The sequence below is a fragment of the Salvelinus namaycush genome, chromosome 30, assembly GCF_016432855.1.
Source record: "Salvelinus namaycush isolate Seneca chromosome 30, SaNama_1.0, whole genome shotgun sequence".
Lineage (NCBI taxonomy): Eukaryota > Metazoa > Chordata > Actinopteri > Salmoniformes > Salmonidae > Salvelinus > Salvelinus namaycush.
This window is the reverse complement of record NC_052336.1, coordinates 7,847,291-7,875,053: the sequence shown is the minus strand read 5'-3', so window position 1 is coordinate 7,875,053 and position 27,763 is coordinate 7,847,291. Positions and strand designations below refer to the sequence as shown.

General features: G+C 47.0%; 1 protein-coding gene across 1 annotated transcript; it reads left to right on the top strand.

Annotated features, from left to right (window-relative positions):
- Positions 1–168: 168 nt before the first annotated feature.
- On the top strand, positions 169–27,763 carry fam214a (family with sequence similarity 214 member A). Its single transcript, XM_038969557.1, has 12 exons — positions 169–1,462; positions 14,325–14,512; positions 14,669–14,865; positions 18,096–18,221; positions 18,409–20,449; positions 20,727–20,846; positions 21,239–21,327; positions 24,347–24,443; positions 24,556–24,714; positions 25,967–26,035; positions 26,384–26,628; positions 26,788–27,763. Exons 1-12 carry the CDS (start codon positions 1,432–1,434, stop codon positions 26,939–26,941), a joined length of 3,516 nt encoding a protein of 1,171 aa, XP_038825485.1. The 5' UTR covers positions 169–1,431; the 3' UTR covers positions 26,942–27,763.

Below are 27,763 nucleotides of genomic sequence, written 5' to 3'. Positions count from 1 at the left end.
AACACCCAGAGGAGCACATCAACGCAGCACTAATCTGTATCTGAACATGTCAAGCACCGAGAACAAAATGTTCACATACAAAATACACGTGCCACGTGCAGACGTGAACGCGCATCCAATCCACCAATCAAATCAGAGCAGTGGCCGTCCCGCTACAATGTATCAATCATGGCCTGGACAGAGGTACACTTACACAGAGTTATAATGTTAATTTGAACCATGTTTAGTGTATGGTATTTGTTGTCATCTTGACACATTGTTAAACTGTAACCAAAAAGTTTCTAGATCACGGTTGCTATCGCAGCAGGTTCACTCGAGGACTGGTACAGGAAAGTGGTCTAGCTGTTGTTGGGACACGTGACTGAGAAAAGACTGCGCTGATCTGTTTTGACACGGGGACATTGCTAGAGAGAGGGGAAGAGAGCACACCAACGAGTTTATGGATAAGAAAGAGCATACAAAATAATTTTGTTGCCAACGGTATGCGCCCGTACTGTGTTATTGAGTTGGACGAAGTTCGCTAGCTAGCGAACCGTTGTTTTGGAAGAAGGAAAAAAGCTCGCTAGCCACTGCGACAAGTTGGGAAATAAATGGTCAGCTTGTTTTCTGACAAACTTTTGAAATGAGAGAAAGCTAGTCAACAATAACTAGGTAACTGACACGGGACGTGGCTACTTTACCTCACTATGTTTCAAGACGACAAGTGGAACTTATGCTTCTGGACAACACGGCGTTTAGCTAACGTTGGCTGTTTTTCAGAATGATCGGTTGAACGAGGTCTGTCCTTTCCTCGAGCCCATTGTTATCGGAGGTGGATCACTCTACCTGCGCGTGGGGGTTGGGGTGTTTTGTTTGAGAAGGTCGTCATCAGATCAGATGCCTGCGTGTTGTTTGTTTGGTCAGCTAGCTAAAGCCACGTTAGCTAAGCCAAATAGGTGAGGTTACAGTAGCTGAAAGAGAGAGAGAGAGAGAGATGCTTCGTGACGGGACTACTGTCGTGGTTTTGGTGGTGGAATTTGAGACGTTTATTTTTGGGGGGTGGACAGTCAGATTGTCAGCTCAATGCCTTGTTGGCTAGCTAGGTGGTTGATGAAGCAATAACTCGGAGCTAATCTAATGTTTGACGGTCAGATTTAGCTAGCTAGCTCAACTGTTCGTTGGCCAGTTAACAGTGGATCTGACTCGATGGACCTGTACAGTAGCAGTTTGGTAACAAAGCGTTGCTTTGTTGGGTAAATTAGGGGGCGATTGGCAGCATACAGGCTACCCAGCTGGTATTGTTGCTTAATGCAATAAGTCAGCAATCCTTTGGAAGATTTGGATCCACACAGTCAGACACACAGCAGTATATTGCTGTCAGGGCTGTGTGGACGGGAGTCTTCAGACCGAAGACAGACAGACAGAGGCTGCCAGATTCCCAGAGAGATCCAGATGACACTGGCTAACATGAAACCAGAGCGAGGTAAGCTGATCTACATGGATTTATTCCATGCCAACAGAAGCTATACTGTTCATGGTATTCGTCTGTGTGAGCCTTCACTACGGTGCCCATCATTGCAGTACTAATAGGGTCATGAGGATCATATTGACATGATCCATCGTTGGCCTGTGTGTGTTGTGGATCAGCAGAATGTAGCCAGCCAGGCAGTCCCCCGGAAGAGGGAGAGGTATCGGGCAGAGAGGGAGAATCATGTAACAGCTGGTTAACTTGCTTGCCTGCCTGTGTTGATAACAAAGTAAACCTGACCCAGGCAGGCCAGTGAGGCCACGGAAATTAGGACATTCTGACTGCCAAATTACACAATGGATAGGTAAACAAGATGGATACAGATATCTGAGCAATGGTAGAATTATAACAACACAATGTCATCTTGTAATTTCTGTCAAAAAGCTGTTTTTGGGGAACAAAACGCAGCAGGTCACGCTGACACGGCGGAACAACTCACTGCATGATAGAACAGCTCTAGCTTCTTTTGTGTGCCTGAGAGCTCTGCGTTATTCTGTCAGTCTCTGGTATGGGTATGCTGCAATGCTCAAAGCCCTTTGTTCGAACTGAACATCTTCACTGTGACTCTGAATCATCACTATGAACAGAGACTTCGATCTGCTCTCTGCCTTCTGTACTGTCTGTGTGTTTACATGATGTAAGATTAACATGAAGTCTGCAGGGCAGCCAGCTTTCTCTGTTTTCATATCAGGTTTATTCAACCGCAGCAGCAGTGGTCTGTAATGCTAGCTCTATTAGTAATACATGGACTGTATTGTATGCCAGTCTGCCTGCTTGGACATAGTCTAGTAATGTAGTGCTTCAACATGCTTGTCATTAATCCAAGGTTGGTTATGATTCTTGTAGGGGCAACAACATAACAGCAGCTAGTTGGAGCTCCGAGCAGCTAGCTGATACTCTTTGGCCTTAGCACATTACCTTCAATCAGAAGACATTCAGCTTATGTTTGTTTTAGTTACCACCAAACATGGAGTCAATCAATAGGCCTGTCTCTATCTACTGTTCTGAGGCCTGTATTAAGACAATATGGCTGTCTGTATCTACTGTTCTGAGTTCTGTAGTAAGAAAATAGGCCTGTTTCTTCTGTACTAGCTTGGTCTCTGTCTACTGTACTGGGACCTGTTGTCACTAGTCAGACAATAGGCAGGGCCTGCAACTACTGCACAGAGGTTTGATGTGGTCACACAGCAACCACTGTCAGACAAAGGAAGCCCAATCAGAGATTGCTTTTCCTACTACACAACAAACCCCACACCATCATTGTCCTACACCCCCATCCTACTGACACTACTGTAACATGACTCTCTACCCAATGTCAGGGTGTAAACATGTCATCCAACACCAAAAGGCTGAGATTTCACCCCTGCACACTGACTCTGGCTTTACCTTTAAAAAGAACCCAGGGTTCATGGCTCTGACATATGGATGTGGTAAACACACACACTGTACATATAGTAATTAAATCACACATTTACTGTACTACACACTGCAGTTTATATTTTGATTGGTCAGTTGTAAACAACAACACACATTTTTACTGAGCTAAAGAGACAGATCTGGCTTTTCCTGCTGGATCTCAAGTTACTGTAGTTGGACTACATTTACATTTTTGTCATTTAAGCAGACGCTCTTATCCAGAGCGACATACAGTAGTGAGTGCATACATTTTCATATGTTTTTCTACTGGTCCCCCATGGGAATCGAACACACAACCCTGGCGTTGCAAGTGCCATGCTCTACCAACTGAGCCTTTCTTTCCCTTCCCCCTCATATAGATTCTGTGTTCTGCTGTGCTGTTGGCTCCCTGTCGGTCTGTCACGGTGGTTCTATTAATAATGTCTAATTGCAATAGAAGCTGCTCTGGAGCAGTTCCCATATGACAGGCCAGCCGATGGTCCCACTGTTCTATTGTTATTATGGGACATACTGTTCCTCTGGTTGAAAATGCAGACAGACAGACTGCCCTCCCTGTACTCCTCTGACACTATCTCTCTCCTCCGTTTGTCCTGATCCCGTTCTTCTCTCCTTTCCTGTCTTATCCTCTCCTCCTCCTCCCAGACCCCCTCTCACCTCCTCATCTCCCTGGCGAGGAAGGTGTTTACGGAGCATTCTAGCCTCTACGCTGAACTAGTGACAGGAGTTAGTTTCTCTAGGCTTTACCCCAGTGGGCTTACTATGTCTTGATTCACACACCCACAACGTAGCAGAGAGAATGTTTAGAGAACTCGTTCTTGTTTTTTTTAATGATTTTACTTGTTATACAAATTCTGATTCACAAGCGCTTTTTCAACTTTAGATTGCAACCATGTGTGTGAGAAAGGGAAAGGGAGCCATCGCAGTGCAGTGTTTAGCTCAGTGCTAAGTGAAGTCATCTGACTGACTTGTTGTTCATGTAGGCTAGTGCTGTGGATGTGGCCCCTGTGCTGGCTGAGAGAGACAAACACAATCTGATGATTATTTGAATCAGCTGTGTAGTGTTAGGGCAAAAACCAAAACGTGCACCCCTTGGGGTCCAGAGGACCGAGTTTGGGAAACCCTGCCCTAATTCTAATCCTAATTGTAACCCTAAACCTAACCCCTAAGTTTAAAATAGCCTTTGTCCTCCCACGAGGGAGAGTTTTCCCCCCCTTGTTTTACTATCCTTGTGGGGACAACGATAGGAGAACCAACACACATATTGCACACAGACACGTGTGTGTGCACACACAGCTGTAACAGATCTCATAAAGAGCCATGGCAGAACAGTCACAAAAGAGCAAGGAAATGGTCGGATGTCACACACACACTAAGTACATAGGCTACAACACACACATGATCTCACAATGAGTCATGGTTCTGGAGAGGAACGAATAAGGGAGGAGAGACAAGACGGGGTTAAGAAGAATAGATGGGAAGGGGAAGAGAAGAACAAACAGAAATTTCCTGATCACTGAAGGCATATCGAAGCTTTCTTTACATAAATGTCTACTGGAACGTGCCTTTGAATCAGTTTGTTTGGAGGTGTTTCCTGTTGGAGATCTAATAAGGCATCTCGGGGGATGTCCACACCCCTCAGACAGATTACCCCCCCCTTATAAACTGGGTGGTTCGAGCCCTGAATGCTAATTGGCTGAAAGCCGTGGTATATCAGACCGTATACCATGCGTATGACAAGACATTTATTTTTTACTGCTCAAAATGTTATTTGATAATTAATTTGTCACATGCGCTGAATACAACAGGTGTAGTAGATCTTACAGTGAAATGCTTACTTATAAGCCCTTAACCAACAATGCTTTAAGAAGTTAAGAAAAAATAAGTGTTAAGTAAAAAAAAATAATAATAAAAGTAACAAATAATTAAACAGCAGCAGTAAAATAACAATAGCGAGGCTATATTTTTTTATTTTATTTAACCTTTTATTTAACGGGGCAGTTAAGTACAAATTCATATTTACAATGACAACCTGCTGTTCCCCAGTAGGCCAACTGCCTTGATCAGGGGCAGAATGACAGATTTTTACCTTGTCAGCTCAGGGATTCGATCTAGCAACCTTTCTGTTACTGGCTCAATGCTCTACCCACTAGGCTACCTGCCGACCCATATACAGGGAGTACCGGTACAGAGTCAATGTGCGGGGGCACCGGTTAGTCGAGGTAATTGAGGTAATATGAACATGTAGGTAGAGTTAAAGTGACTATGCATAGATAATAAACAGAGAGTAGCAGCAGCGTAAAGAGGGGTGTGGGTAGCCCTTTGATTAGCTGATCAGGAGTCTTATGGCTTGGGGGTAGAAGCTGTTAATACCAATTACGTTGGTAACCAGTTTATAATAGCAATAAGGCACCTCGGGGGTTTGTGATATATGTCCAATATGCAACGGCTATGGGTTGTGTCCTAACACTCCGCGTTGCGGCGCGCATAAGAACAGCCCATAGGAGCAGCCCTATTGTCCATATACCACACCCCCTCTGGCCTTATTGCTTAATTAGCCCATCCCCCAAGGCCCCGAACAGCCAGTAGAGCACAGAGTTGAGGGAACTCTCACCGACAGCCAGGCACGACAGAACAATCAGACAGTCAATCTGACTATTATGCCAACCTTCTTGCAGTGATTCACCTACAACAGGTGTTTTGTTATTCACCATACACACAGGCGGGGTACAAAAGGACAGGCGTAATGTTATTTCACTAACCAGACAGAATGACAGGCAGGTACAGTGACAGGTGTTTTTGTTCTCACAGACAGGGTCAGTCACGTCTGATCACTGGGATGTAGGACTATGTTGTGTTTTGACGTGCTGGATGTGTTACGCTGACTGTCTTTGTAGACCTCTGGGCTCCAAAACATGCCTATTGTTATTCTTTTGTCAGCAATAATAAACCTGTTATTATTAAAGGTGCGGTATGTAACTTGAACATAAAAGTGCTCTGACAGGTTCCTGTGTTAGCCGGTACTGTAGTTCCAGTTCAGCGTGTGATTCGGCTCCAACCAGTCCTCCCAGTAATGCTCTTATGTAACTGTGAGGGTCTTATCTGGCTCACGCTGGCCTGACACACACACACGTGTGTACACACACACAGGCTCACGCTCACACACACAAGCTTAGTGGTTGCTCGGGCTCATGCCTGACACACACACACACACACACACACACACTCAGGCTCAGTGGTTGCTCTTGCTCAGAACCAGCACGGGACGTAAGTGTGTTGACCCGACCGGTTCTGTGTTAGTGACATCATCAGCTCCTGTGTGCCGGTCACCTCCTGTGCCCCTGTGGCTCCTCCCCCATGGTTGCGCTCAGCCAACCGGCAGCCAGCTCAGCAGGAACAGTAGGAACCCTCTGGCCCGCTCAGTTTCCTCCTGGCAGGGGGAAGGATTAGCAGAGCGCACCACTCTCTATGCCTTCCCTGGCCCATATATGATGCTCTGTGATATGGGCTGCATGTCAAAATTCTATATTGGCTTCCTCTCCTCTCCTGTGATATGGGCTGCATGTCAATAGTTTACATTGGCTTCCTCTCATCTTCTGACCTGTGTTCAGAATCAGATCAGTGCAGATCAAGAAGAGGGGACAATATGAGGAAACTACTTTAGAGGAGACGACTAGAGGAAAGTAACAGACTATTGACAATTTCACACACATCCCATAGTTGGAGCTGAGTAGAGTCCCCTTGCTGGGTCAGAATCCTCTTGGCCAACAACAACACACCTCCCTCCAAAAGTCAGCCAACAGCTTTACTGTTCTAAACATGGCCGCCCACCACCATGCATGGTTGCCTTCTCTCACTCACATGCTGTTGCTATATCTGAGATAAACTTCCACATGGTTAGTCAGCTTGCTGCTTGTTCTGTTGCTTTATTTTAGCAACAAGGTCAACATAGTCCTAACCAGATTATTGGTCTGTCTGTGCTGTGCCTGTGCTGTTAAAGGCATCTGGAAAGAGAGCTGTCTATTGACACAATATGTAGGTTTGAATACATTGTGGAGCATAGACGACTATCAGTAGCCTCTGGCCTGTATCTAACGCTGGTCTCTACACGATAACCAGCAACAGAGGAATTGGTTAAAGCACAACTAGTTTGGCAAGTGGCCGCCAGTCTAGATAGATATCAATCAACTGTTTTTATAGAGCCCTTTTTACAACAGCAGTTGTCACAAAGTGCTTATACAGAAACCGAGCCGAATACCCCAGAGAGCAAGCAATGAGGATGTAGTTTTTCCTAGCCACCGGCCTCTATCTAGAAAGGCAGGAACCAGGCTCTGAGGGGTGGCCAGTCCTCTTCTGGCTGTGCCGGGTGGAGATTCTAAGAGTACATGGCCATTAAGGCGAGCTCGTTCTTCAAGATGTTTCCAACGTTCATAGAAGACCAGTAGGGTCAAATAATAATCACAATGGTTATAGAGGGTGCAAGAGGTCAACACCTCGGGAGTTAATGTCAGTTGGCTTTTCATAGCCAGATAGATAGATCAACATGTCAGAGTCGTCAGTCGTCTGACCTCTATCTATTGCAGAGAAGAACCACCCATGACCTGGCTAGATCAGTCAGTCATACAGAGATATATTAGGCCATGGCTGGCCAGCTCCAGTTCAGTTCAGCACTTTAAAAAGTCTGACTGCCACACTTTCCATGGCCTTTGGAGCGTTGTTGACGTTGCTCAATTTGTCCTCTGTGTCAGAAATGTAATCTCCTGAGAGCTGTAGGTCAGAGGGGTGTGTTTGTGGGTTCGCATATGCATTCGCACGTTCAACCAAGGCCAGATAGACCCGGCTCAGCCAGCAGGAGAGACCAGCTGAGTGTGCAAAACACACACCCACAATCAGAATTCTCTAACATGTGGCTGATTGGGGGGGCTGTAAACTCCTCAACCTAGGTTAAAGGGCAGAGCACAGACTATCAGTCTACAGAGTATAGAGTAAAGTGTAGTTGTGCTCAGAGTCCGCTGTTGAGGCCATAGTGGGTACACAGAGGAGAGTACTACCCGGCTGTCCTACCCTGTGCTGTGCCGGGCACTCTGCCAGTTACGTAATCAGTATTAGTGGGACAAAGAGTGGGCTTCTGCAGAGAGAGAGCACTGGCTCTGGAGGCCTTTACACCCAGGCTAGTGAGGGCATGATCAGGGCTAGTCTGATCAGTGTCACCTGTAATGGTAAACATTACAGGTGACAGGCCTTCAGAGCTGAGCCCAGTCCACACAGGACCGTGATTAAAAGCTTTAGCCAGGCTGAATGCTCTCGTTAGACTCGTCCCTAGTGGTAGTGTTTTAAATTAGCAGTTGGGCTCAAGTAAAAGCTTAATCTGGTGTGTGTGGGAAAGCCCTTCTGTTGCAGCAGCTAGTAATGAGGGTTTGATATGTGTGTGTCCGTTGGGCCTGGTGTGTTTGAGAGGTCCAGACAATAGCAGCCGGAGCAGCTGAGTTCACAGTAGCAGAAAGAGAAAACTGTACCCAACCCTCTAAGCCAATCAGAAGGCATCTGTGTGTTGCTATGTGTGCTGTGAATCTGCCCCTTTGTGTAAAGAGAGGGGGGGTAGATAAAGGGAACAAAGAGAGAGCTCTCAGGAAACTGTAAATTGAACATGGCTAAACTTCAAACTCTATTCTCTTTATTGTTCCTACATGTGATTTCAGGGCAGGCCAACATCACATGGAACAGGAAACTGCATCTTTGTATTGACAACACTTTTCTGTTTGCTTGCCGCTACAGTGTAGGCTAGTTAGTGTTTTTGTATCTTAAATCAGAGCTCCTGTAGAGTGAGCTGGACTGCTGTCTGTTTCAGTCACTGAGGCACAGATTAGGCCTCATGGAGAACAAAGAGTCTGTAAGAACACACACACACACACACACACACACACACACACAGTGACAGACACACACGTGTAGATGAGTCACACACACGTGACTCACGTGCCACTGGAAACACACACACAGATTCACACACAGACCCAACTCATTCCAGCACACACAGAATCCCCGTGACGGGACATTAACATGATCTGTGTGTTGCCAGGGCAACCCTTTGTCCCCATGCAAAATAGATGTGCACTATGACCAGAGGAGAGGAACCTCAAGGCTGTATGTGTTCGCTGGTGTGTGTTGAGGTGTGTTAGCTGGTGGTGTGTGTGTTTTCATTGCGTGCCGCCGCTGCTAATCGTTGCCAACCACTCCCAAAAAATATGAATGCTTATTATTTTATGCATTTTTTTATGCTAAAACGTTTTCAGTGAACTTAAAAGACTAAAGATATAACGTTTGTAGAAAATATAATGAAGTTATATATTTTCAAATGAGATCATCTTTGAGAACTATCAACAAAATACAAATTATTTATGTCATGGCATGGGGCTCCCTCATTTTTGAGTCACTCAGATGGCACAAGCCATGGCAAAATTTGTAGAATTGCAGGAAATTACATTTAAAACAGAAGAATTTGGTCTCTTCTGCCGAGAGGAGGGCCTTTAAAGATGTTGGTAGGAGGCTGCACAATTGGCAACGCCCACTACGACGCCCCCATCCCCCCGCTAACTTGAAAACAATCCTAGAGGAAACCTGTAGGTAGTGATATTTGTGTTACGGTGTTCGCATGCTTCCCAGACGAACAGTTCGGAAAAGTTTGTGCATATAATATGACAACATTTTGTGCTGTTTTTGTTCATTTTTGACTTTTTTTCGGTTGTTCGGGCACATTTTTTTCTAGAGGCAAGCTGAAGTTCGGCGCCGAAGTCTACGCCCCTTCGTCAGGGATTGGTCAACAGTAGGGATTCTTCAATAAAGTCTTTGTTGATATTTCAATGAGACTCGTTTTCATTGAGAATACTACACCAAACATTTTAGTTAGATGTAAAATCATCACAATGAATGACAGATTTCTAGAGTTATTTTAGATTCATTCTAACTATTTTGAGGATTTGGGGGTATGGTTAATGCTGGTTGGTGTTAGTGGGGGTATGGTTAGTGCTGGTTGGTGTTAGTGGGGGTATGGTTAATGCTGGTTGGTGTTAGTGGAGGTATGGTTAATGCTGGTTGGTGTTAGTGGAGGTATGGTTAATGCTGGTTGGTGTTAGTGGGGGGTATGGTTAATGCTGGTTGGTGTTAGTGGGGGGTATGGTTAATGCTGGTTGGTGTTAGTGGGGGTATGGTTCATGCTGGTTGGTGTTAGTGGGGGGTATGGTTAATGCTGGTTGGTGTTAGTGGGGGTATGGTTAATGCTGGTTGGTGTTAGTGGGGGTTATGGTTAATGCTGGTTGGTGTTAGTGGGGGTATGGTTAATGCTGGTTGGTGTTAGTGGGGGTTATGGTTAATGCTGGTTGGTGTTAGTGGGGGTATGGTTAATGCTGGTTGGTGTTAGTGGGGGTATGGTTCATGCTGGTTGGTGTTAGTGGGGGTATGGTTAATGCTGGTTGGTGTTAGTGGGGGTATGGTTAATGCTGGTTGGTGTTAGTGGGGGGTATGGTTAGTGTTGGGTAGTTGTAGTGTAGTTATATTTATCCTAGAGGGGCCTGCCCTGCTGTAACAGTAATCAGATTTACCATGGAGAAGCTGTCTAATCTCACACTACTGCCTACCACAACTAATATATCCACTCACTGTGTGTGTTTAATACAGACTCTGTGTTTCATGAATTGAATCTGAAAGTGTGTGTGTGTGTGTGTGTGTGTGTGTGTGTGTGTGTGTGTGGAGATGCAGGGGCTCGAGGGAGGGTGTGAATTGTATGCCCCATCAGACCACAGATGGCACATTACTAGGTAGTAGCCACACACCACCTCTCCTCCAGGTTAGATACTGTCCCTACTAGACTATCCAGGGGTCAACAATGTCAACCAGGTATTGATGACCAGGAGAGGGTTCATAATGATCTGGCCTTGGTTTGGAACAGAGGAAAATTGTATTACAACTGAACTGATAGCAGCCTCGATTAGAGGTCGACCGATTAATCGGAATGGCCGTTTTCAAGTTTTCATAACAATCGGAAATCGGTATTTTCGGTATTTTTTTTTTACACCTTTATTTAATCTTTATTTAACTAGGAAAGTCAGTTAAGAACACATTCTTATTTTCAATGACGGCCTAGGAACGGTGGGTTAACTGCCTTGTTCAGAGGCAGAACGACAGATTTTTACCTTGTCAGCTCTGGGATTCAATCTTGCAACCTTACAGTTAACTAGTCCAACGCTCTAACCACCTGCCTCTCATTGCACTCCACGAGGAGCCTGCCTGTTACGCGAATTCAGTAAGCCAAGGTAAGTTGCTAGCAAGCATTAAACGTATCTTTATAAAAAAACAATCAATCATAATCACTAGTTAACCACACATGGTTGATGATATTAATAGTTTATCTAGCGTGTCCTGCGTTGCATATAATCGATGCGGTGCGTATTCGCGAAAAAGGACTGTCCTTGCTCCAATGTGTACCTAACCATAAACATCAATGCCTTTCTTAAAATCAATACACAGAAGTATATATTTTTAAACCTGCATATTTAGCTAAAAGAAATCCAGGTTAGCAGGCAATATTAACCAGGTGAAATTGTGTCACTTCTCTTGCGTTCATTGCACGCAGAGTCAGGGTATATGCAACAGTTTGTGCCATCTAATTTGCCAGAATTTTACATAATTATGACATAACATTGAAGGTTGTGCAATGTAACAGGAATATTTAGACTTATGGATGCCACCCGTTAGATAAAATACGGAACGGTTCCGTATTTCACTGAAAGAATAAAAGTCTTGTTTTCGAGATGATAGTTTCCGGATTCGACCATATTAATGACCTAAGGCTCGTATTTCTGTGTTATTATGTTATAATTAAGTCTATGATTTGATAGAGCAGTCTGACTGAGCGATGGTAGGCACCAGCAGGCTCGTAAGCATTCATTCAAACAGCACTTTCATGTGTTTTGCCAGGAGCTCTTTGCTGTGCTTCACTATTGTGCTGTTTATGACTTCAAGCCCATCAACTCCCGAGATTAGGCTGGTGTAACCGATGTGAAATGGCTAGCTAGTTAGCGGGGTGCGCGCTAATAGCGTTTCAAACGTCACTCGCTCTGAGACTTGGAGTAGTTATTCCCCTTGCTCTGCATGGGTAACGCTGCTTCGAGGGTGGCTGTTGTTGATGTGTTCCTGGTTCAAGCCCAGGTAGGGGCGAGGAGAGGGACGAAAGCTATACTGTTACACTGGCAAACTAAAGTGCCTATAAGAACATCCAATAGTCAAGGGTATATGAAATACAAATGGTATAGAGAGAAATAGTCCTATAATTCCTATAATAACTACAACCTAAAACTTCTTACCTGGGAATATTGAAGGCTCATGTTAAAAGGAACCACCAGCTTTCATATGTTCTCATGTTCTGAGCAAGGAACTTAAACATTAGCTTTCTTACATGGCACATATTGCACTTTTACTTTCTTCTCCAACACTTTGTTTTTGCATTATTTAAACCAAATTGAACATGTTTCATTATTTATTTGAGGCTAAATTTATTTTATTGATGTTATTATATTAAGTTAAAAATAAGTGTTCATTCAGTATTGTTGTAATTGTCATTATTACAAATACATTTTAAAAATCGGCCGATTAATCGGTATCAGCATTTTTGGTCCTCCAATAATCGGTCGGTATCGGCGTTGAAAAATCATAATCGGTCGACCTCTAGCCTTGATGATACACACATGATCTCCCCTCTCAGTGCTTATGTCTCATCAGTTATACTTGTGACATCTGTTTCTCTGGACTAGTGTGGGAACCTGGAGATTCAGCAAAGAGGGAGAGAAAGTGTGTGTGTCCAGAAGGAGAGAGAAAGTGTGTGTGTCCAGAAGGAGAAAGTGTGTGTTAGCCCATGAGTTAATCAGCTTGTCTTCTAGCTGAGGCCTAAAAAAACAACAGCAGTATTTTTTGTACTATAGCACTATACAGCAGACCTAAACATGACTACATTATCTATTAACTACACACACACCCTCTCCCCTCCCCTGTACGAATCCAGCACCCTGGGGGACGTTTTCCACACCCTGTGACGTGTGTGTGTACTAGGCCAGCTGATCAGTGGGCTCCGTTCCAGCTCCTCTCCAGGACAGCAGCAGTAGTTCTATTAATAAGACCTGCGTGCTGCTCTGCAGTCAGTCCGCTCTTTATAAACCTCTCCTCTTACATAATACACACTCGCTGTACACATGCACACATGATACACACATACTTACACGATACACACATACTTACACGATACACACATACTCACACGATACACACATACTCACACGATACACACATACTTACACGATACACACATACTCACACTAAAAACAGAAAGCTGACACCAGAGCCGCCATGTCCCATATTTCTCTGGCCGATCCCACTGGAACGGAGGATCTCTCTCTTTCCCTCCTTATTCTCCCTCCTTTGTTTCCCTCTCTCTTTCCCTCCTGCCAGAGCTTTACATTTAGCCTACTCCACTGGGAGGGGGCAGAGGGTTAGCAGAGCAGATCACTGTATAGGAAGTCCTAAAGGCTGCTCCTCTCCCTTCCCCCTCTCACTCTCACCTGTCCTATAGCCATTAGCCAGTCAGAGCTGGGTTTCTCTCCCCGAACCCCTCTCCAACTCCCTAAGTCTCAGCCTACAGCTGGCTGCAGCCCCCTCCCCTGATCCATGTTCTCTGTGCTGTTTTTGTCTCGCTCCCACTCTGTGTCTGTGTTGACTCTCTCCATGTGCAGAGAGCAGCTCTGAGCACGTGGGAGGAGTTCCCTGGAAGAATGTGTGTAACTGCCTGACACACACACAAACAAATAGACACACACACACACACACACACACACACACACACGGAGACAAACTAGACACACAGCGACCCCCAGAGCCAGCTGAGAGGCTCTTTGTTAGAGCTGGGTTGTAGGGAGGACAGAGCTCTGTTTGAACATAACCTCTCTGACTGTCAAGCTTGTGTTTCTGTTGCTCCACCCTAACCCAACCCTGACCGGACAGACACTACAGCAGAACACACTGTTCTTTTTCTGTCTGAGTGTTATTCTGTGACACAGCGCCTGTGCTCAGCTGACGTGGAGATTCTAAAATGATCCCCAGAACAGGAATAGTGTTGTCCTTCCTCCCTTCCTGTCTGTGTTTAGTGGTTAGTCTGGGCCAGGGTGTTGTAGCATGTTGTCTCCTACTCTACAAGAGAACAGGAGCCTGCTGCCATTTGATTTGTCTTGAGTTCCATGCCTTATCCCATTCTACACTGTCAATGATCTCTGAATGCGTGTTCTTGCTTGAATTGCGTAAATGTAAATGTTTCCCCGTCAGAATGTAACTGACCAGTGTTTTTCTTTTCCCCTTCTTCCAGACGTGGTGGTGGAGGAGTTCTTTGAGTACGATGCTGAGGACTTCCTGGTGTTCCTGACCCTGTTGATCACTGAGGGACGGACCCCAGAATGTTCTGTGAAGGGTCGCACAGAGGGGCTGCACTGCCCCCCTGCAAAGTCCGCCCTGCCGCCCCTACACAGGCACGAGTGCAGCGACAAACTGCCACAGGTAACGTCCACAAACATACACACACAGATGACACACACTTCCCCAGGGAACACACACACACACACACCCACACACACACTGCCCCACCCAAGTAACACACTGCCTCAGCTAACACACACACACACACTTACCCTCCCCTGTCTGTGTGTGTTCAAGTGTGTGCAGGCGCGGCGTGTGCGCTCGGAGGTGTGTGTGTTGTGGAGGAACAGTATTCCCATCATGGTGGAGGTGATGCTGCTGCCAGACTGTTGCTATGGAGACGAGAGTCCCCCTAGTGACCCCATCAGTGACCCAGCGATCAAACAAGACGCTCTGCTACTGGAGCGATGGACTCTGCAGCCTGTACCACGACAGTATGTACACACACACATACACACCCTGCAGCCTGTACCATGACAGTATGTAAACACACACTGCAGCCTGTACCACGACAGTATGTACACACACACACACTCTGCAGCCTGTACCACGACAGTATGTACACACACACACTCTGCAGCCTGTACCACGACAGTATGTACACACACACACCCTGCAGCCTGTACCACGACAGTATGTACACACACACACCCTGCAGCCTGTACCACGACAGTATGTACACACACACCCTGCAGCCTGTACCACGACAGTATGTACACACACACACCCTGCTGCCTGTACCACGACAGTATGTACACACACACCCTGCAGCCTGTACCACGACAGTATGTACACACACACTCTGCAGCCTGTACCACGACAGTATGTACACACACACACCCTGCAGCCTGTACCACGACAGTATGTACACACACACACCCTGCTGCCTGTACCACGACAGTATGTACACACACACACCCTGCTGCCTGTACCACGACAGTATGTACACACACACTCTGCAGCCTGTACCACGACAGTATGTACACACACACACCCTGCTGCCTGTACCACGACAGTATGTACACACACACACCCTGCTGCCTGTACCACGACAGTATGTACACACACACCCTGCAGCCTGTACCACGACAGTATGTACACACACACACCCTGCTGCCTGTACCACGACAGTATGTACACACACACCCTGCTGCCTGTACCACGACAGTATGTACACACACACCCTGCTGCCTGTACCACGACAGTATGTACACACACACCCTGCTGCCTGTACCACGACAGTATGTACACACACACCCTGCTGCCTGTACCACGACAGTATGTACACACACACCCTGCTGCCTGTACCACGACAGTATGTACACACACACCCTGCTGCCTGTACCACGACAGTATGTACACACACACCCTGCTGCCTGTACCACGACAGTATGTACACACACACACACACACACACACACACACACACACACACACACTGCAGCCTGTACCACAACAATATGTACACACACACACACACACACACACACACACACACACACACACACACACACACACACACACACACACACACACACACTGCAGCCTGTACCACGACAGCATGTACACACACACACACTGCAGCCTGTACCACAACAGAATGTACACACACCCTGCAGCCTCTACCACGACAGTATGTACACACACACTGTAGTACTGTACACACACACTGTACTATTGTACACACACACACATACACACTGCAGCCTGTACCACGACAGTATGTACACACACAATGCAGCCTGTACCACGACAGTATGTACACACACACACACACACACACACACACACACACACACACACACTGCAGCCTGTACCACAACAGAATGTACACACACCCTGCAGCCTCTACCACGACAGTATGTACACACACACTGTAGTATGTACACACACACACATACACACTGCAGCCTGTACCACGACAGTATGTACACACACAATGCAGCCTGTACCACGACAGTATGTACACACACACACACACACACACACACACACACACACACACACACACACACACACACACACACACACACACCCTGCAGCCTGTACCACGACAGTATGTACACACACACACACACACACACACACACACACACACACACACACACACACACACACCCTGCAGCCTGTACCACAACAGTATGTACACACACACACACACCCTGCAGCCTGTACCACGACAGTATGTACACACACACACACACCCTGCAGCCTGTACCACGACAGTATGTACACACACACACACACACCCTGCAGCCTGTACCACGACAGTATGTACACACACCCTGCAGCCTGTACCACGACAGTATGTACACACACACACACACTGCAGTATGTACACACACACACACACATACACACTGCAGCCTGTACCACGACAGTATGTACACACACACACACACTGCAGTATGTACACACACACACACACATACACACTGCAGCCTGTACCACGACAGTATGTACACACACACACACACTGCAGTATGTACACACACACACACACATACACACTGCAGCCTGTACCACGACAGTATGTACACACACACACACACACACACTGCAGTATGTACACACACACACACACATACACCCTGCAGCCTGTACCACGACAGTATGTACACGCGACACACACTTTCTGTCAGGACTAGGTTGAGCTAGTGGCACATGCAAAAACTGGAATATTCCACTTTGCCGCCGTATCAAACAGAAAACATGTATATACACTACCGTTCAAAAGTTTGGGGTCACTTAGAAATGTCCTTGTTTTTGAAAGAAAAGCACTTTTTTTGTGCATTAAAATAACACCAAATTGATCAGAAATACAGTGTAGACATTGTTAATGTTGTAAATGACTATTGTAACTGGAAACAACAGATTTTTTAATGGAATATCTACATAGGCGTACAGAGGCCCATTATCAGCAACCATCACTCCTGTGTTCCAATGGCACGTTGTGTTAGCTAATCCAAGTTTATCATTTTAAAAGGCTAATTGATCATTAGAAAACCCTTTTGCAATTATGTTAGCACAGCTGAAAACTGTGCTGATTTAAAGAAGCAATAAAACTGGCCTTCTTAAGACTAGTTGAGTATCTGGAGCATCAGCATTTGTGGGTTCGATTACAGGCTCAAAATGTCCAGAAATAAGATGTTTCTACTGAAACTCGGCAGTCTATTCTTATTTTTGGGGGGGTTTTACCCCCTTTATCTCCCCAATTTCGTGGTATCCAATTGTTAGTATCTTGTCTCATCGCTACAACTCCCGTACGGGCTCGGGAGAGACGAAGGCCGAAAGCCATGCGTCCTCCGAAACACAACCCAACCAAGCCGCACTGCTTCTTAACACAGCGCGCATCCAACCCGGAAGCCAGCCGTACCAATGTGTCGGAGGAAACACCGTGCACCTGGCGACCTTGGTTAGCGCGCACTGCGCCCGGCCCGCCACAGGAGTCGCTAGTGCGTGATGAGACAAGGATATCCCTACCGGCCAAACCCTCCCTAACCCGGACGACGCTAGGCCAATTGTGCGTCGCCCCACGGACCTCCCGGTCGCGGCCGGCTGCAACAGAGCCTGGCATTGGCATCGTTGCTAATGCTAGTTCCCTTAGCCATTGCTAGCTAAAGCAAAGGTCTGATTCTCTCTCCTCCCCCCTGTCTCTCTCTAGGAGCGGTGATAGGTTTATAGAGGAGAAGACTCTGCTGTTGGCTGTTCGTTCCTACGTCTTCTTCTCCCAGCTCAGTGCCTGGCTCAGTGCTTCTCACGGCATTGTACCCCGAAACATCCTGTATAGGTAATACACACACACACACACCTTCCTCTACAGGTAACACACACAAGAATACACTAAGAACCTCTTAACGACTTCCCCATTATTTTTCTATATCGCTACTGAATGTTGATCATAAAATACTTTCCAAAATGAACTAAATAATTTGATGTGATCACAAGTTATAAGCCTGTGTGTTTCTGTCCCACAGGATCAGTGCAGCAGATGAGGAGTGTGTCTGTCAGTTCTCCCAGCCCCCAGCGGAGCACCTGTTCCCTGTCCCTAACGTGTCCCAGAGTGTTGCCCTGAGGCTCAGGGTCCAGTCACTCCCCCGTCAGCCCACCTACCCCACCCTGGCCTGTAGCATACACACCGTCTTGACCCTGGCCCCACTCTACAGCAAGACCCCCAGCCTTAAGCCCAACCTCAGCCCTAACCTCTACAGCAAGACACCTAGCCTTAACCCAGGCCTGAACCCTAACCTCTACAGCAAGACACCTAGCCTTAACCCAGGCCTGAACCCTAACCCGCCTCTGTACGAGAGGAGCCACAACTCTAAAGAGAGCCACAACAGAGCGTCTCTGCCTTTCTCTGGCCTCCCCTTCCCCAGTCCTCCCAGTCTCGTTCTGCCCAGTAAGAGAGGCCCGGACCCCACAGACAGCCATAGTCATTCTAGCCAGAATGGATCAGACCTCCTCCGGGTCAATAAGGGGCAGACATCATCCCCCTACCACCTCCCCCTCTCCCCCCGGCCCTCCCCCCGCCCCCACAGGAAGCTGTCCTCCACCCTGCCCCTCCCCCCCGGGGGAAAGACTGTCAGGTGGCTCTATGCCCTCACCTCAGACCCCTCCGATGACATCACACACACCACCGAGGATTATGGGAAGGCCGTCAACGGGGCCGAGAGCACCAAGGGACGTGGCTCCGAAGCCCTCCGGGCCTTTAAGACTTATTCTTTGGCAGAGCCCCCGCGGTGCCCCTCCCCCAGACCCTCCTCTGAGACCAATCCTCTGATTGGCTCGCTGCTCCAGGAGAGACAGGAAGTCATCGCCCGCATCGCTCAGCGCCTCAACTTCTGTGACCCGACCGCCCCCCATCTCCCCCCTGCCCTCTTCACCCCCGACACCCACACCAAGACCCCTGTCCGGGGCAGTTACCTTGACAACACCACGCTCAGCAAGACCAAAGAGCCAGAGGGAGCTCCGCCTACTGAGGACACCCCGCCCTCCCCTTTCGACACGCCTATTGGCGACGCAGCGGCTATTATCAGGGAGACGCTGTCTCCGAAGCCTGTTGCCTGCCGCAGACTGAGACTCCCAGAGGACAGAGATGGAGAGACACGGAGAGACAGAGACAGAGTCAGGGAGACACTGAGAGACCTGGAGACACAAAGAGGCAGAGAGGCATTGAGAGACCGACAGCGAGAGAGAGACAGTAGTCTCTTGTCCCATGCTGTTCAGGACATTACCAGACTGATTCAGGACAGACTGTCTGTCCCCTCTCTGTCCCCAACACACAGCCGCAGCAGCAGCCCGCTACACAAACCACATACACACAGCACACACACGCTGTGCACCGACACACACACCACACACAGAGGCGGCTACAGTCATAGCAGTGGCCACTGCAACGGCTACACACCCAGCCATGACACACACACTCTCTCACACACACCTGCTAGCACAGACAGAGCTGGTGTTCCTCCAGAGACAGACGGTCCAATCAGAGCCCAGAACGGCTGTTCATCACTTGAAGACCCTCAGGTCAGCCCCCGACTCCAAATCCTGTCCCGGTCTTCTCCTCTAGTCATCCCACGGCCTCTACCCCAGCCCCAGTCCTCTCCACTACTCAGCCCCAAGAGTCCCAGGGCCAAGACCTCAAAGAGTTTACACCCCACCCGCCCCCAAGAGGAGCCCAGACCCTCCTCACCTAAAGACAACATTCTGAGGACCATCCAGACCCTAACAGTGACCCAGACCACCACCCTGACCCAGACCACTGCACAGACCTTGACCACCAAGCTCACCCACACCCAGACCACTGCTCTCATCCAGAACCACATGAAACCTCTGACTCAGTCTCACAACCAGACCCAGACAGAGTCTCGAACTCCGCCCTCACGGACTCAGGGCAGCCCTCGAACCCAGCCCTCTAGTCTCCAGGATGAGAACCAGGCCCCCCCAGGTTCCAAGTCCTCCAGCCCCCCCAGTCCTGCTACCTCACCCCCTGGCACAGAGCCCAACACTGTCCTGGTGAGTGTCCCTATAGATGAGCACACCTGATTAGAAAATCACCACACACTGCAGTAAACGTTGAATATCATCCGTGTGGCTTGTTTTGTCCAACACAAAGACACTTCAATTAAATAGCCGGCCTATGTGAAAGAGGATATTACCGCTTTTGGAAAATGTTGATTAACAGTACAAAGAGATTTTGAGAAAGGATCTTTGACATAGTGTATTTGGCATTTGTCTAAAATGGTTGTTGAAAATTGCTGTATTAAAGCCAGTGTGTGTTTTTTTTCCGTAGCGTTCTCCCTCGCCCCTGAGACCGTGTAACAGTTGGAGGAAACACAACCGTCACTCTCTGGACTCCACCCTCACCAAGGCCTTCCACCCCTGTACCGGCCTGCCCCTGCTCTCCAGCCCTGTAAGACACACACACACACACACACACACACACACACACACACACACACACACACACACACACACACACACACACACACACACACACACACACACACACACACACTGTCAGTCAGGGTGTGGAGCCACATGACTCATCTTCTCCTCAATAGTATGAATACTCTGACTAAACTCCTGTTGATGCTGACTAGGTTGTTCATAACAATGGAATCATTTTAAAGTTGTTTGTGTTTTTCATGTGGTGCTTGTTGTTGTTATTATTATTATATAATTGTGTGTGCTGTCATGCTATAGTGTTTAAATTGGGTGTTTTGTGTTATGTTGTCAATAAAGTTTTGTGTACAGTTGTGTGTGTTATGTTGTATTATTAAATGTGTGTGTTGTCTCTCTCAGGTTCCTCAGAGGAGAACTCAGACTGGTTACTTTGACCTGGACTCTTCTCTGACCAGCTGTAAAGGACTGCCTTGGACCGCAGGGAAGAGGTACTGATCTCTAACTCACACACACACACACACACACACACACACACACACACACACACACACACACACACATACATCATACACACATTTAGACTGGGATATGTTCTGGGTAGCCTCAAACAATAACATTGACGTACGTATACGCTGACTCGGTGAGCGAGTTTATTAGCAAGTGCATCAGTGATGTTGTACCCACTGTGACTATTAAAACCTTCCCTAACCAGAAACCGTGGATTGATGGCAGCATTCGCGCAAAACTGAAAGCGCTAACCACCGCTTTTAATCAGGGCAAGGCGACTGGAAATATGACCGAATACAAACAGTGTAGCTATTCCCTCCGCAAGGCAATCAAACAAACAAGCAAAGTGTCAGTATAGAGACAAAGTGGAGTCGCAATTCAACGGCTCAAACACAAGACGTATGTGGCAGGGTCGACAGTCAATCACGGATTTCAAAAAGAAAACCAGCCCCGTCGCGGACATCAACGTCTTGCGCCCAGACAAATTAAACAACTTGTTTTCTCGCTTTGAGGACAATGCAGTGCCACTGACACGGCCCGCTACCAAAGTCTGTGGGCTCTCCTTCACCGTGGCCAATGTGAGTAAAACATTTAAACGTGTTAACCCTCGCAAGGCTGCCGGCCCAGACGGCATCCCTAGCCGCGTCCACCGAGCATGCACAGACCAGCTGGCTGGGGTGTTTACGGACATATTCAATCAATCCCTATCCCAGTCTGCTGTCCCCACATGCTTCAAGATGGCCACCATTGTTCCTGTTCCCAAGAAAGCCAAGGTACCTGAATTAAATGACCATCGCCCCGTAGCACTCACTTCTGTCATCATGAAGCGCTTTGAGAGACTAGTCAAGGATCACCCTACCTGATACCCTAGACCCACTCCAATTTGCTTACCGCCCCAATAGGTCCTCAGACGACGCAATCGCCATCACACTGCACAATGCCCTATCCCATCTGGACAAGAAGAATACCTATGTAAGAATGCTGTTCATTGACTATAGCTCAGCATTCAACACCATAGTACCCTCCAAACTCGTCATTAAGCTCGAGACCTTTGGTCTCGACCCCGCCCTGTGCAACTGGGTCCTGGACTTTCTGACGGGCAGCCCCCAGGGGTGAGGGTAGGAAACAACATCTCCACCCCGCTGATCCTCAACACTGGGGCCCCACGAGGGTGCGTTCTCATCCCTCTCCTGTACTCCCTGTTCACCCATGACTGCGTGGCAATGCACATCTCCAACTCAATCATCAAGTTTGCAGACGACACTACAGTGGTAGGCTTGATTACCAACAACAACGAGACGGCCTACAGGGAGGAGGTGAGTGAGACAATAACCTCTCACTCAACGTCAACAAAACAAAAGAGATTATCGTGGACTTCAGGAAAGAGCAGAGGGAGCACCCCCCTATCCATACATCGACGGGACAGCAGTGGAGAAGGTGGAAAGTTTCAAGTTCCTCGGCGTACACATCACGGACAAACTGAAATGGTTCAGCCACACAAGACAGCGTGGTGAAGAAGGTTCAACAACGCCTCTTCAACCTCAGGAGGTTGAAGAAATTTGGCTTGTCACCTAAAACATTCATAAACTTTTACAGATGCACAATCTGCATCAATCTGCACAATCTGTATCACCGCCTGGTATGGCAATTGCAGAGGGTAGTGCGGTCTGCACAACGCAGCACCGGGAGCAAACTACCTGCCCTCCAGGACACCTACAGCACCTGATGTCACAGGAAGGCCAAAAAGATCATCAAGGACATAAACCACCCGAGCCACTGCCTGTTCACCCCGCTATCATCCACAAGTCAGTACAGGTGCATTAAAGTTGGAACCGAGAGACTGAAAAACAGATTCTATCTCAAGGCCATCAGACTGTTAAACAGCCGTCACTAACATAGAGGCTGCTGTCAACATAGACTCAAATCTCTGGCCACTTTAATAAATGGATTTAATAAAGGTATCACTAGTTACTTTAAATAACGCCATTTTAATAATGTTTACATATCCTACATTACTCATCTCATATGTATATACTGTATTTTATACCATCTATTGCATTTTGCCTATGCCGCATGGCAATCGCTCATCCATATATTTATATGTACATATTCTTATTCATCCCTTTACATTTGTGTGTATAAGGTAGTCATTGTGAGTTTGTTAGATTACTTGTTAGATATTACTGCACTGTCTAGACTAGAAGCACAAGCATTTCACTACACTCGCATTAACATCTGCTAACCATGTGTATGTGACCAATAAAATCTGATTTGATTTAGACTTATCATGTACACACCATAGATCCATGGTCAGATTTAGGTCCTTAATAACCTTGTCCTCAAACTCAATTGCTACCACTTAGAGGTTCAATAGAGAGCGAGCCGACTGGTAGGTGAGATGATGTTCTTACTAGACATCAGTGTTCAGTCAGTCCAGGCCTGTATTGTACTGTAGCCCTGTCCTGTCCTCTCACACTGCCACCTGCTGTTCTGGTGGCTGTATTGCGAGTACTGTTGCTACTGGCCTGACACTGAGGCTCAACTTAAAATGGCAGCTGTACACAGCTCCTACAGTCAGAGGCCCTGCTCTGCTCTGATCTGGCCGCTGGGTTACTGTGTGGATTAGGGATTAGAGGTCAGTTTGAGCTGGGGATGATGCTTCTACATACATAGCTGATTAAGGTTTGATAGTGTTTGAATATACAGTATTAGTCATGTTGAATCATAAATTCAGATTTAGACCGCATGACAGCAATCCATGCTTTGGTTTAGCTTCCCTGACACTGTTTCCAAATAGTAATATTTTAGCATTTGTGGCACAAATCCCATTCAATTCATGGGAATGATATTAGCATATTTCGTGCATGTCCAAATCATCCGAGGGTTGCAGGGTCTGCAAGCCATCTCTAATTCTCATGATTCAACAAATGAATCAATCGACCAGTGTGTGTGTGTGTGTGAACCCGTTTTTAACCCTCTACTGTGTGTTCTGTTGTGAAGAGTGTGTGTGAAGAGAGTGGAGGAGTCAGAGGAACCTCAGCCGCTGTTCAGTGCCAGCGCTCCACCTGCCAGCCTCAGTCTACTGGGCAACTTTGAGGTACCACACTCTCTCACACACACACACACACACACACACACACACACACACACACACACACGCCACATCAGTGTACATGCATTGTATGACCTAAAGCATGTGTGTGTTACAGGAGTGTGTGTTGAACTACCGCCTGGAGCCGTTGGGGTCGGTGGAGGGTTTCACGGCCGAGGTGGGTGCTTCCGGAACCTTCTGCCCCAGTCACATGACCTTCCCCGTCGACGTCTCCTTCTACAGCGTCTCTGACGACAACGCACCCTCGCCATACATGGTGAGACACACCTACAGTACATACACAGACATATTATATATGTCCCCCCACACACTTTATATACACTGAACAAAAATCTAAATGCAACAATTTCAAAGATTTTACTGAGTTACTGAGTTCATATAAGGTAATCAGTCAATTGAAATAAATGAATTAGGCCCTACACTATGGATTTCACATGACTGAAAGAGCAGTCAGTATCTGGTGTGACCACCATTTGCATCATGCAGCGCGGCACATCTCCTTCACATCGAGTTGATCAGGCTGTTGATTGTGGCCTGTGGAATGTTGTCCCACTCCTCTTCATTGGCTGTGCAAAGTTGCTGGATATTGGCAGGAACTGGAATACGCTTTTGTACACGTCGATCCAGAGCCTCCCAAACATGCTCAATGGGTGACATGTCTGGTGAGTATGCAGGCCATGGAAGAACTGTGACATTTTCAGCTTCCAGGAGTTGTGTACAGATCCTTGCGACACGGGGCCGTGCATTATCATGCTGAAACATGAAGTGATGGCTGCAGATGAATGGCACAACAATAGGTCTCAGGATCTCGTCATGATATCTCTGTGCATTCAAATTTGCTATCGATAAAATGCAATTGTGTTCGTTGTCGGTCGTTTATGCCTGTCCATACCATAAGCCCACCACCACCATGGGGCACTCTGTTCACAACGTTGACAGCAGCAAACCGCTCGCCTACACAACGCCATCCATACACATAGTCTGTGGTTTGTGAGGCCGGTTGGACTTACTGCCAAATTGTCTAAAATGACGTTGGAGGAGGCTTATGGTAGAGAAATTAATGTTTAATTCTCTGGCAGCAGCTCTGGTGGACATTCCTGCAGTCAGACATCTGTGGCATTGTGTTGTGTGACAAAACTGCACATTTTAGAGTGGCCTTTTATTGTCCCCAGCACAAGGTGCACCTGTGTAATAATCATGCTTTTTAATCAGCTTCTTGATATGCCACACATGTCAGGTAAATGGATTATCGTGGAAAAGGAGAAATGCTCACTAACAGGGATGTACACAAATTTGAGAGAAATTAGCTTTTTGTGTCAGGAAAATTTCGGAATTATTTTATTTCAGCTCATGAAACATGGGGTAAAACACTTTACATGTTGCGTTTTATATTTCTGTTATATATATATATATATATATATATATATACGCATACACACACACACACACACACTTACTGCTCACAGTGCAGATCAATATTAATAGTGTGTGTGTTGTTTTTGTTACAGGGAGTCATCAACCTGGAGACTCTGGGTAAACGGGGCTACCGCGTCCCTCCATCAGGAACCATTCAAGTGGTGAGGACAGATTTACACTCTGTGGATTATACACATTGAAGACTTTTATTTAAATGTGTGTGCATGTGTGTCACTGTTGCTGACATAATAACTCCAGACAGAGAGAACAAAGGAAAGATGGGCCAGCTCCCGTTCCAGCAGAGAGTTAGGAGAGGGAGACCTTAAGTGGGGACAGAGAGAAATACATTACTGTAGTGTGTTACCCCCTTCTCTTTTCCTCTCTCCCGCCCACTTTCTCTCTCTCTCTCCTGCCCTCTCTCTCTCTCCTGCCCTCGCTCTCTCTCTCTCTCCTGCCCTCTCTCTCTCTCTCTCTCTCCTGCCCTCTCTCTCTCCCTCCTTCTCTCCCAGACCTTATTTAACCCCAATAAGACGGTGGTGAAGATGTTTGTGGTGGTGTATGACCTGAGAGCCATGCCTGCCGGCCACCAGACCTTCCTCCGTCAGAGGACCTTTTCTGTCCCCGTTCGACGGGACAGCACACACTTACACTCACACAAACACGGCAGCCCAGACAACACACACACACACGGCAGCAGCAGGAAAGCCCTCTCCCTCGGCCAGGAACGCATCCTGCGCTACCTCATTCACCTGAGGTAAGAAAGACGCCTGGCTCAGCTGACCTGTCAATCACATCTCACCTGTCAATCAAATAAATGACCTGTTAGTCAAGACTGGACAGAAGACCAAACTGAACAGGAAAACATTGTACTGGCACTAATCTAGCTCTTTCTTCATTCCCCCCCCTCATCCAGGTTCCAGACCTCTAGGTCAGGTAAAGTGTACCTCCACAGGGATATCAGACTGCTGTTCAGTAGGAAGTCTATGGAGGTAGACAGTGGAGCGGCCTACGAACTCAAGTCCTACACAGAGTCCCCAGCTGACCCAGCCTTCTCCCCGCGCTGCTGACACACACACACACACACACCTCTATCTGCTCTGACACACACAAACACACACACACACACACACACACACACCTCTATCTGCACTGACACACACACACACACACCTCTATCTGCACTGACACACACACACACACACCTCTATCTGCACTGACACACACCTCTATCTGCACTGACACACACACTCTATCTGCACTGACGCACACACTCCTCTAACTGCATCTACGCATACACACACACCCACAGAGCTGTCAGAGAGCTGGGCTCAGAGCGTTCTCGTGTGGAACAGTCCAGACAGGCTCGGTCCCAGATACCTAAGGCCTGGAGATTTTGCAGACCATGAACAACTCCTGGCCCTACAGAACCCTGCTGTTTTCTGTGATGCTCAAACACATCTTTATAAATGTATTAAAGACATGCTAAAACACACATCAAATACACGTTAGCGACCATGGACCACTGACTGACCAGAACAAGCAATCAAGCGACTGAGAAAATTACAAGACGACATTGAAAAAGCGCACTGTGTATTTCCACGACTGGAAATCAAAAGGAGTAATATTCTAATATTTTTTTGTACTGTTACAAAAACAAATCTCTGAAGTGTTGCAATAGAGAGTAACATGTAGCTTTAGTGTTTACATAATTTTCTTTGTTTATCGTCAGTTATTTAATATTTAAATTAATATTTCAGTTACTGCTTATGTGACATCTATCATCCTCAGCATTATGATCTAGTGCAAAACTCTGTAAATCATAATGTGTATTTTTGACATTAACTCAGATCTGAAAATATATCTATATCTTAAAGCAATCTTGAAAGCTG

Bases quoted from the DNA above. Each gene is read 5' to 3' on its own strand.
- fam214a (XM_038969557.1), top strand. From the start codon at position 1,432: ATGACACTGGCTAACATGAAACCAGAGCGAG. The intron at 24,715-25,966 runs GTGAGACACACC...TTTTTGTTACAG, and splicing joins ACGCACCCTCGCCATACATG to GGAGTCATCAACCTGGAGAC. The intron at 26,629-26,787 runs GTAAGAAAGACG...CCCCTCATCCAG, and splicing joins CGCTACCTCATTCACCTGAG to GTTCCAGACCTCTAGGTCAG.